Source organism: Meleagris gallopavo, chromosome 28, assembly GCF_905368555.1.
Source record: "Meleagris gallopavo chromosome 28, MGAL_WU_HG_1.1, whole genome shotgun sequence".
Classification (NCBI taxonomy): Eukaryota; Metazoa; Chordata; class Aves; order Galliformes; family Phasianidae; genus Meleagris; species Meleagris gallopavo.
In genome coordinates, this window is record NC_139431.1 from 4,388,156 (window position 1) to 4,400,225 (window position 12,070).

Below are 12,070 nucleotides of genomic sequence, written 5' to 3' on the forward strand. Positions count from 1 at the left end.
CGCCCCCTCCCCCGCCCGGCGGCTTTACGCCGTTTGCGTAGCGTGCCTCAAGATGGCGTCGCGGTCGTCGTCGGCGGCGGTGGCCGGAGCGCCGGCAGCGGCGGCGGAGCGGCTGGAAGCGAAGGGAGGGATGAGGCGGGCGAAAGGCGGCAGCGCGTAGCGGGCGGCTCCCGGCCTGCGGGACACAGAGACCGACAGAGAAAGAGACTCGCGGGGAGGCGGGTCCCCCTCCGTCCCCCCCGTCCTTCCCCGCCCGCCCCTCGCGGGAGCCCCGGCGGCTCCTTCCCCGCCCGCCCCCGCCGCCTCTCCAGGCCTCGCCGTCCCTCGGGCCGCCCCTTGGGAACGGAGGATGATGAAGCTCAAGTCCAACCAGACGCGCACCTACGACGGGGACGGCTACAAGAAACGGGCGGCCTGTCTGTGCTTCCGCAGCGAGAGCGAGGAGGAGGTGAGGGCCGGGCCGGGCTGCGGGCGGCTGCTGCCCTGCGCTGCCCGTCCCGTGCGCAGCTGTGCGGGTGCGTTCGTTCAACGCTGGGAAAGTTGGGGCTCTCCCTTTCCCCCCCCCACCCCCCTTTTTTTTTTCCTTTTTTTTTTTTCTTTTTTTTTCTCCTTTATCTCTTTGCTGAGGGATGGTGGAGCAGCTCGTTGAGCAGCGCCGGGCTTTGGCAGTGGTTTGGAGCAAACCAGGCTGGCAGAACTTCAATCCAGAGCATCACATGAGATGGGAGAGGAAACCTGACCTTGGGTTTATAAAAAGAAACGGGGATAAAAGGGGACTGATGGAGTGCCAGGAGCTGCTGTCCAGAGAGGCTGGGGAGGAAGTGGGAATTAAAGGTAAATTGGGTGCTCTGAGAATGGCAGTGCTGCCAAGGGATCGGATTGTAGCTGATGTTGGAAAGAGGAACTTTGTTCAGATGTGGATTTTTTGCTGTTTTCTCTTTTAATATGCCTTTGGCGTGGGCTTGCAGCACTCGGCACAAACGAGGCTGCAGGTCTTCCTTGCTTATTAGGGAGTCGGGCGCACCTCACTTCATTGACTGGCTCCTGAGTGGCTGTTCTGAAGGCTTTGTTCTCCTGATTATCATATTTGTAGCTACAGGAAATCGGAAGGGAATGCAGACAGTTTGCTGGAGGAAAGTCAATTAGCATACTGTGCAGTTATTATTTAACGTGGTGGTGGAGGCTTAGCAAAGCCTTTGTAGTTGCACTGTCACGGTGAAGAGTGTCAGCATCTCAAGCGTAAATGATCTGAAATAAATATAATAGAAACCTGTTGCAGCTGAGCCTTTCCACTGACTTTCAGGAAATTTATGATCCTCTGAGATAACTATGAAGAAGACTGTAATCACATTGTGTAATGATGTTGGGGCTTATCAGCTTGCGTGGTGGAAGGCATCTGAGTTTCCTGGTGCAACTTTACCCAGCTGGGGAGGCAGTTCTCCTTAAGAACCAGTTGTTAGGCCACGTTAGGCAAGGAGAGCTGTGTATATTGGGGCAGCGTGGGTTCTCACCTGAGTGCTGTTTGCTCCTTTTAGTTTCGGTCCCTCTTAGCATTTGGCCCCGTGAGTGCTCACACCGGAGAAATCAGGTGTGCTGCTCTGGTCTGTGACATGAAGGCACACTAATTGCTTTGTTAATGATGCAGCGGGGGATGTAGATTGATTTCCTCAAGCGTGCACACGTGGGTGCTTCGTTGTGAGCCACAGAAAGGGCGAATTAATCTATGGTTTTGTTTTATTTTGAATTGGTCTCCCGAGGACTTCACACGGTCTTCCAAGCAGTGGATTTGCTGATGATATCTGTGCATTTAATGGAGAGCTGGAAGAGCATCGTGCCTTCCCATCTATGGCGTTCCTACCGTGTGGAGTTGTTCAACAGATTCGTTTAGGAAAGTTGTTATCAAATATTGATTGATTACTATTATTGAAGTGGGAATTAAGATCTCTTTAAAGGGTCTCTCTGGGCAGGGAGAAAAAGGACGGAGCCAAAATATGTTAGTAAAGATCTATTTAAAGCTTACTGTTGAAAAATGAAGGCCAGAAGCAAGCTTTGATAAAGGAGCATGCTGTACCAAAGCATTGTTTGTTTCTGCTTCTGGTTACGGTTTCTTTTAAGGGCTTAAGAAACAGTAGCTGCTCTCTATCCCACTTCTTCACTTCCCACTATGAGTTTAAAGAAACTTTGAGTTTTGAGTTCCTGATTAGTTCACCATTCAAACGATCAGCGAGCAAGAAGTAGGAGAAATTCTGCTTTCCCTTATGAGCAGACCGTCCTGATTTTTCAGGTTTACCAGTTTGTTAGCAGTAATTGGAGATTGCTAGAACAGAGCATCTTTGGCTGGGCGTTACGCTCACACATGGAGGCTTAGCATAACCGTTCTAATGTTGCTGCTTCTTTGGTTGAAGTGATTTATTTTTTCCTTACGCTGCTTGAGGTTGCACATTTTCTCTGTGTTGTGTTTGGAATCCACCACTTCTGGACATGAAAGAAGCCAAGGAATGCCTTTGGAAGCACGAAGAGATGTCTTTGTCGCACAGTTCTTTAAAAAGCTGCAGAGGGAGAACTCGTTTAAGCACGAATCTCAAACGGAGTGAAAATACATTTCTTAATTGGACTGCGTGGAAAGTCTGTTTCTGTGTTGTTTCACAAACAGTAAAGCACTGCAGAGAGTCTCTTTGGGCAGGAGGGAGATCAAGAGAACCAATGGGATTAATTCTAAGAGTGTGAACAGACTTCAGAGGGCCTCTAAGCCACCCAACGCTGGCACTCTGCTGTTTTCATCATTTCACATGGAGTAAAGTCCCTGGATATTTGCTGGTTCAGTGTAAGCAGAGGAGAGAACTGAGGTCAAGAGAGTCCAAGTCTTGTGTTACCTCCAGCATCGTTCCTTATTGCCATTGTTGGTGTGTCTCAGTATTGCTGTTGTCTTATTCTTAAATAGTACAAGCTTTTTTTTTTTTTGTGTGTAGCCAGCTGTTTGAACGAGAAAAGGTTCCAGAACGTGTCAGTAACCTCTCAGCATCACAGAGCAGATGGAAGCCTGCTTAATGGCAGCATCCCTGTTAGATTTTAACAGAAATAAAAAGCAACTGTTTGGCTTTAGGTCCCGCAGTGGCGTAGCTACAGGTTTAAGCATGCCTGCATTGTATCTGGTGAAAGGACAAGCTGCTCATTAACAACTGGTGTTCTTTAAAGACGTTTGGAGGAAATGCTTCGGGAAGAATAGCACCCAGGATTGGCCGTCTTTTTTAATTGCGAATGAAGGCTAAATTAAGATGAGAAAACAGAACTTTCACACAGCGTCTGGTAGGAGCTCTGGCTCCGTAGTTCTGTGTGTGTGCCAAGCCAACACTGTCACCAAAAGCCACGTTAAGGAGCCCCACAAGGCCTCAATTGGGGAAAGCAATTTGAATGCAAACTAACCTTTCTCTTCTTGCCTCTCCTGGGTCACTTTGGAATAAAACTGGGATGTAGTACGGCAGTTTTCCAGTGTTAACTGTAGACTCCCGATGATCACACAGTGTTCCTATGCCATCCTTTGTGCATTTGCTTCAATGTAAAAATATTATTAGCTGGAACCACTTGGAGCACTTTGCTGCCTGGAAGTAAAGGGAGCTCGGCATCATATGATCGTGGAGCTGTGTGTGGAATAGAGTCTCCCAGTCCTTGTTCCAGAGGCTCAGATTAACTCTTGACATTCCCTTCAGCTACAGAAGAGGTTTGTGGTTGAAACCAGACAAAGTTCTCCCTGCCTGCTGCTGACACATTACCACATCCCCAGGGGGAGATGGGCCAGTTCAGAAATGGCTTGTTTGTGCTTCTGCCCTCTCTGCTGTGCTTGTAACCACTTTTCTCCAAAAGCAAGGGAGTATTCTTCCACAAAACCGAGCTTTTATCTAAGAAGTGCTTTCTGCCTTTTTGTCATGAAGCCTGTGTAAGCAGTTCCGTGGTCCCTTGTGCTTTCCCAAACTACAGCAGGATGAAAATGGTTACGTTTTCACTTACTTTGCTGGAAGCTCCATAAGCTGTTGGGAAACTGGAAAACTGGTTCAGTTTTTATTCCCCTGCAAGTCGAGGAAAGGGCTGAGTACCACCAACTCAGAGGGACACAGGAAGGGCTCCTTCCAGCCCATGCGCTCGCACCCAAGAGCGGTGATGGCTGTAACTTCTCTTTGGAACAGCTCTGCATACACTCTTTTATCTCGGTGTTTATTGTCAGATCAGAGTTTTTACCTGCTTTTCTTGCCTTTCTCCCCTTGCTCTCCACGTGCTGTCGCTGCCTCTTACGCTCACGGTCGCTCCTTGATGCGGCTGTTCCCACTGCCATGCAGCTGGGGCTGCCCGAGGGCATTGCCAGGCTGTGGCCTCCTGCAGACTGGGGAGAAGCAGCTCTTTTCTTTCCCTTCTCGGGGGAAGGAGGATGAATCACCCCCTCGGGTTTTGTCATTGTGGGTTGTTTTTTTGTTTTGTTAACTAAAGTAAATCACCTTTGTGATGGGTTCTCCTGGAGAAACCGAGGCAGATCAAAATTAGGGAACTCACAGCGTAACAGATAGTAAACTTTAACATTCCAAGGCTGCCTATAATATCCAGTAATTGTGACTCAGGTGTTCAGTTTCCTTAAACAGCAGTCGGTTCTTCAGCTGGGAGCCTGACTGCAGGGACCAGCCCAGGCTCTTTCAAATGTTGTGATACTCACAGCAGGATTTGTGTCTCTGTAGCTGTGCAGTGGATAATGCACACCACCGCTTTGCTCTCAGAAATTTCAGGTTAACATGTAAAATTCAGGGGGATACAGTTACCTACTGGGGAGGTTCTTACTTTCTTTTAAGATGCTTCAGATGGTTCAAATGTTGTTTTCATTCCTATTGACTGGGATGGCCACTTTATCTTGTGTAACAAGGTTTACGTAACAGGTAGAAGGAAATATTTGTATATGAAAAGCTTCTCAAGAGTTTTCATGAGCCTCAGATACTCACATGCTTTATTTTATGAACAGAACTTGTTAAATGAAACAGTTAAGTGTGTGCATATGGAGTTGCTGACATGCAAAGCCATCAGGACGTGATTTAGGGGCACGATTTAGCAGAGGGTTGTTGGTTAGGGTAGCGTGGTTAGATCATGGTTGGACTCGATGATCTTTAAGGTCTTTTCCAACCTGAGTGATTCTGTGATTCAGCCTGTGTGAAAAAGACCAAACTCTTCATTTCCCTGTGCTAAAAAGGCAGTTCCAAAGCCAGCATTCCTTCTGGAAGGAGTCTGCTGTGAGTTGTACAAGCACCGTGTGGTCAGCACGCAGGTTTTGCCAGGCAAACCGAGGCTGTCGGGTTTGGGGTCTTTGGGAGTGCCTTGTTATCAGTGCCTTTGCTTCTGAGGCTGCGGCTCAGGCCCTCCAGCTGGCTTCTGCCTTGCAGATAATTCTTGTGGTTATCCGAAACGCAGTCCTGCTGGGGGGCTCGTGGCTGTGTCCTTCTGTGGGAGCGAGCATCACTCTGAAGTTAAAGAAATGTGTAGTAACAGTAATGTGAGCTGTGGTGTATTGAAGGAGTGTGCTACAGGATGACTGATTATTATTATTCTAAGAAGCAGCCGAGAAACCAACAGGATTTTCTTTACTTTTTTTTTTTCCCTACAGTTCTTACACTGTAGGTGTGATCCAAGTGCTTGAAATCACACGAACTTTTCCAGCTCAGCTCTTTTCCCCTTTCTCAAGACTTGTGCTTTACTTTTGTCATGTTCTGTAGGGTGAACGATTTCCCCTTCCTTAGAATCATAGAATGGCCTAGGTTGAAAAGAACCACAATAATCATCCAGTTCCAACCCCCTGCTATGTGCAGAGTCACCAACCACCAGAGCAGGCTGCCCAGAGCCACTTCCAGCCTGGATTCCAGCTTCCCACCACCCATTTGCTGCCTCTGTTTTCCAGACCTGGCATCGTAAGTTAAATCAAAGTATACCACGGAGCAAAACGTGGGTGTTTGAGCCCCAAAACATTGCTCATATGAGAAAACTGTATGCTGTTGAGGAAAAGCAGAACTCCTGTGATGGTCAGGACCGGGCTGTTTGGTGGCTTGCTGTTGAGGTTGTGCGCTGCAGTGTGCAGGGCTGGCTGTGACCTGTTGCCGTGTGTTGTGTTAGCTCTGTAACGTGCCCTGAATAGCAAGAGGTCACAAGGAGCTGTCCTGCAAGCCCCGTGCTCCTTGGCATGCTTCTTTGGGCCGTTCAGTGTTGGTAATTTGGCACAGTGTGCGGTTTGTGGTGTAGTGTAATTGAGGCTGTGTTGAATGGAAGAGTTTCTGCAAGGCTTTGCTATGGGGAGCGGTGCCTCATGGCTCCTCAGGAGCACAGTTTGTCGTCCCCTGTGCCCTCAGTGCTTCGAGGTGGTTTGATACAGTCAGATGGATCCTCGTTTTGTCAGTTATAAAAGCACTGAGTAAAAATGTATCGGGGTTGTGAGAGCATTTGTTAACTTTGGGTAAAGCATAAAAGGTCTTTATAATCCTACGGTGTCCTGGCTGGTGGTAGGGCAACCCGAAGTCTCCAAATCCTGAATACAGACACTCCCATCAAATTAAAACTTTCAAACAAAGACAGATTGTACAGGAGAAAGACACTGAAGCCGGCCTTCTTCTCCACCCATCTCCCTGAAATGTGCTGTGAGACGTGTGGTTCCTTGCAGTCTGTGTTCTAATAAATGATGCTCAAGTGTGAAACAAGTTTTAAATATCGGGGGGGGGAAGAGGGGGAGGTTTTCAGACACTCCGCAAACACTTGGTTTTGTGACTTTATATTGGTAGAAAACATGAAATAAATGTGAAGGCTGTCTCAGCAGCTGTAAGCTGGTTTCTGGCAGCAGGATGGGGTTGGGGTTGGGAACACCTGTTTGCCATCTTTGCTGCCCCTTCCCTGCCTGGTTGTCTATGGCTGGCATGTGTGCTTGGAGGCTTTTCCTGGAAGGCTGGCAGGTAGGCAGCTCTAATAACATTGTAGGTTAGCTTCTAATCATGCTGCAGCCCTTTTGGTCTTTGCTGTAATGCTTCTATGGAGCCTCTTTCTAGGAATCACGTTGGTTACAATGCAGCCACTGTTGTTTTATTTATGGGTGGCTGCTGTTTAAATCGAGCGTCGCAAGAGAGAACCTGAGCCTCAATCTGCTCCGTAACTCAGGTACAGCTCAGCTGTGTGTGCCTGCAGCTTTTGCCTTGTGGAGCACCATTATTTGGGGGGGAAGTGATGTGATCTGTATGTAATGAAGTCATTGTAAGGTCAGCAGTGAGCATCGGGGCCCCCAGGCTTATCCTGGTGGCAGCTCCTTCCCCTTTTCCCATGGAGCTCCCAGCCCTGTGCTGGGCAGCCTTGGATCTCAGTGCCCTTCCTGCTGCCCCGCTGCTGCTGAGCTCCTGTTTGTTTGTCTGCATGCTGCTTTGAAGCTTGCTTACCATCAGTGCTGTGCTGTGTAGGAGCTCCTGCTGTAGACTTCAAACTTTTGCTTATTTTTCCAACCTTTCTCTTATTTCATTGATTGTGGCTGAGAGCTGCTTCTGGGCTGCCTTGTGCCTTGCCAAAGCGGTTTGTGTGGCTCACTTCCCTGCTTTGAAATGACATAATTGTCATCTAAATCCTGGAAAACAGAACTTGGTTATGATGACATCGGTGACACGATACCTGAAAATGCTTTTCCAGAAAGGCTGTGAGACCTGGCCCCAAAAGCTGCCCTGAGATCCCTGGTGGGCTGTGAGCCTCAGAGCCCTCTTAAAAACAATTACACAGCAGGAATAAAACGGAACTGTAAACCCGCCTTCGTGTTTTGGCCTGAATTAAATCAAAACCAAACAGACAAAAGCAAATGACAAAACCTAAACGTCTAGGTTGTATCCTAACAGAGGTGCCTATGGCTAATTATCAAAGCCTTTCATTAAGGAGGGATCCAGGAAATCTTGTGCTGGGTGAGGGGCACGAGTGACCGAGCTGTATCTGAGCAGTTCATCATTCTTCCATTTTTGCTGCTTTAGTTCCAGAGATCTGGTGCTTTCCTCTCTGTTTTTAAGCAGATTTCAGAAATAAGCATTTTCTGCTTATGAATGTTTTCATTAAGATCCCTTAGTGGTGCAGAGATACACAAATGATTTTATGCAGCAGAGCCACAAGCAGTAACGCAGCTGTTAGGGGCACAGCCACCAGATAGAGCTCGAAGAACAGCATGCATCGTATTTTTGTGGAATTGTATTGGAATAGGCTCCGTCTAAATGAGCAACTGCGTAACGTTTTTGTTGTGTTCTGTTGTAAAATAAAGGGGTAGTTCCCATTCTGTGTCCGTAGCTTTTCAGTGCAAGTTGGAAAATGACTGTGACCTTGTTGTGGCAGAAATACTGCTCCATCTGTACGTGGAGGGAGCTCAGCCCCTGCTCAGCTGCTATCTCCCCATCTCCAGGTATGCTGCTCCCCCAGCCAGCTGTAGGGGAAAGGTTTGTGCTGAGGAATGCAGTTGTTATCAGAGCCAGCATTCAGGCTGCTCCTCCTGAACACTCGCTGCTGTGTTCAGCTGATGGCGTTTTTATTGGCTTTGGGGCAGTCGGTGAGATAGATGGATTGTGGCCCCTTGTGGAATTGGGGATTTGGGTTGGAAGGACCTTTTCACTGGGTGCCTCTGAATGCTCTGTGTGCCTCGAGATGCAGATTTTAGATGTGTGAGTTTTAGAGCAGGACAATGTCTCAGCCTCATTGTGAACCTGGGCCCTTTGTCTGGGGGAGCTCATTGGTAGCAATATCCTGTTTAAAGCTGTTCAAAAAGAGTGACCTTGTAGGGCACGCTTCCTGCTCTCTCTGGATGGGATTTCCTTTTTATTAAACAGGAAATAGTCTGATTACATAAAAGTGTGAGAATGATAGGTTTTTCCTTCCCAGCACAGGTTGTTCGTGCTAATTCTATTTAGAAAATGCTCAACTGCTCAGACCAGCTGAAGTTAATTTACTTGGACTAAAAGTGTTGTTTGCACCTAAAAAGTTCCTACTGGTGCTGGTGAAGCACTGCCTCGATCCAAACAATCCAGCAGAATTAAGGCAGCCCGTTCAGCTTAATTCATTCCTGGTGTATTCTAATCCCTCCCATTCCACAGGCAGGCTGTGTAGGGCTCAGGGCTTCGAAGGGGACTGCTCAATAAATGATGCTGCTTCCTGTGTTGCAGGATTGAGACGTGGGCTCAGACTGCAGCAGGAAAAGGAGGCTTTGGGACATCATCTTTGGTAGGACCCGCAGCAGGTTGCTGATCAGGGGCATTCTGACACTTGAGAACACAGAGTTGATTCCAAACTTAGGAAAGGTTAGGCCAGCAGTTGCCAAAACGTTCGTTGTGACCCGTCTTCAGTTTCTGCTTTAAGCTTTGCTGCTCCTGGTTGGAGAGCTGCTGTTTGGAGCCTGCAAATGATCCACGTTCACACCCTGGTGTGTTCCAGTCCATGGGCTGCCCTCATCCCTGGGCACTGCCTGGATGGCCCCAAAAAGGAAAAAATCTCTTTGCAGGGTGGTTGGCTGGCAGGTGAGAGCTTCCAAAACAGAAAAGTACTGCAGAAACCCCAAACTCTTGAGCTTGTTTTTGTCTCAGAAGTGTAATTTTGAGGTCTGTAGGTAGGTTGGTTCCTGAAAATCAGTGCAAATCTTCTCATGCTCCATTTGTCGGTCACCATTTACACAGTAAAGCCTTGGATTTTAGCATCTTGCTCCGTTTAACTTCAGAATATCTGGTTGAAACAGTTATGACTGGCCTGTAAGCTAATTGGACTGGTATGCTGGAAACTTTCTGGAGCAAGTTGCTTTGGCTCTGAGCTTTGTGCCAGTGAAATGATGAAGTATAGCATGATGGCTCTAATGAACGAGCTTTGTTTAGAGAGCTGAAAAACAGTATTAGTTTTTGTTTTTAGTTTCCATCCCTGCTCATGGATGTATCACAAGTAGGTTTCATAAGCCCAGCATCTCAGTTTTCTTTGGGGGATTTTCATCCAGCTGAGGTTGTTAGTTAGCTTCTTGTTTCCAAAAGACAACAAGCAAGTTTAATAATGAGGCTAAACCCAACTGTGCAGAGCAGAATTACTTTGGAATAAAACATTTCGAGGATGAACTCCCACAAAAAGTCTGTCCATCTGTGCAGCCTTCTCGTGGGGCTTTTAGGTGGGTAATTACAAGCTTAGATTTTGCTTGCACATCTCTTTGGACAACCTCATCCAAACCTGAGGTAACCAAGTGCTGGCCCCAGAGCTGAGCTCCTTGGTGCTTGCTGCAGAAGGAGAGGCAAACAGGGAATTGCAAATCTTTGTTGAAACAATTTCACGTCAGTTTTTTGGTGGACAGTTACCTGACCTGTACACACCATTACCATAACTGCAGGAACAACCAACACTGAAGGTCCTGATGGAGTTGAGCTGCAAGGAGTGGAGGTGCTGAGCAGCTGCTCTGCTGTCTGTGTTGTTGCATGACAGATATCCCAAGCTGTTGAGGCTGTACTGACAGCGAGGACAGCATTGGACTCTTACAGTGTAAACATTGTGATGCTGTATCACATAGCAAATTGTTGTTTTGGTATGCAGAAGCTTAATTTATTCTTTAATGCTCAAGAGCAGCAAGAAGGTAATGGTTGAAATAATTTGGAGGGCCTTGGTGGTGTTGATCATGCAGTTGGCACTGCTGCTTGCAGTGGGCTGATGAGACCACATTGGAAAAAGCAAAGAGCTTTTCGAGAGCTCCCATTGGGTTGGTCGTGTTTGGAGGTGCGTGAGGTGCAAAGACAAATCCCCTCCTTCAGCTGGGCTCTAAGCAGCAGCATCGCTTTGTGTTTATGCATGTGCTGTGCTCTGTTCTCCTCAGGTGCTGCTGGTTAGCAGTAGTCGTCATCCTGATCGATGGATCGTCCCTGGGGGTGGCATGGAGCCCGAGGAGGAGCCCAACGTGGCTGCTGTGCGAGAAGTCTGCGAAGAGGTAAGGGCTTACAGAGCAGGAGCTCTGCGTGCTCTCGTTGCTCCAGCTTCTTTTCCTGCAGGTGAAGAGAAATCTATGGTTGCTGTGGTACCTGCGTTGTGTGTATGGCGGGGAACCAGAGCCCTAAATGAAGGAATAAGATGGACTAGATGGCCCTCAGAGATCCATTCCAACTCTAAGGATTCTGTGATAATTAAGGCTCTCATTTGGAATGAACTTTTTCTCACCTTTACCTGAAAATAGTTAAAATGAAGCTATAATCACTTCAATGCAATGATATCCTCCATTTTTTTGTCTGTCTCTGTTGTATGCTTTCTTAAGAGAACTTTAAAAAACAGCAGTGCTTTTGTGGAGCTGCCTAATAATGGAGTGGAAGTGCACCAGACCCTACCTCAAATATAGGAGTTTCAATAAGTTTTGGGTTGTTGCATATTTTAAGCTGTATATGAATGCCAGAACTTGGTGGCAAGAGTTATCAGAATAAAGAGTTGTAACGTGTTCATGTTTTTAAGTTGGAGCTGTTTCAGAAAGGGAGGCAAATAGCAGCACACAGAATGACCTGCGTGGAGAAGGATGCTTTTCTGTTGAAGCTGGAAGAGCTGTTTTTCATGTTTAATTAAAGGAATTTAAAGTCAGCAAGCGGTAATTGACTACATCACATGTAGAATTTGTCTTTAGAACTCACTTCTGAATATTACTGAATAGGAGAGATGTTTGGCTTCAGAAACGATTAAATGATTATATATGGATGACCAAGTAGGTCCATAGTTACATAAGGCAGGATTAAAATGCTTTCAAGAGGTTTATGAATCTTCGTGCTACAGAACAGAAACGAAGAGCTAATGGTGGGAGCTGGGAGGAAGCTTCTCCACTGGTTGCTGTGTTTAATTGTCTTGTATATTAAGGTTTTTTTTTCCCCTAAGTATTTGGACATAGCTGTCACTGCTGTGTATTTCTCTTTGGACATTTTATAATCTATCAGTTTATCAGAAGGATATGAAGGATTATGCAGTGAACTTTTTTTTAGGTCCCTCTAGTGCTGGGATTGCTGCTTGCGAATTTTGTTTCCAGCCTGTAGTGCAGCTCTCGCTTTTTTAGGAA

The 12,070-nt window shown here is 47.0% G+C and overlaps 1 protein-coding gene across 1 annotated transcript in view; it reads left to right on the forward strand.

The window, feature by feature from the left end:
- The window catches only part of NUDT3 (nudix hydrolase 3), a 22,383-nt gene continuing 10,313 nt past the window's right edge, over nt 1–12,070 (forward strand). Inside the window, exons 1-2 of the mRNA XM_085210591.1 lie at nt 1–448; nt 10,859–10,969. Coding sequence (XP_085066717.1) covers nt 350–448; nt 10,859–10,969 — 210 coding nt within the window. The 5' untranslated portion in view covers nt 1–349. The remainder of the gene's footprint in view (nt 449–10,858; nt 10,970–12,070) is intronic.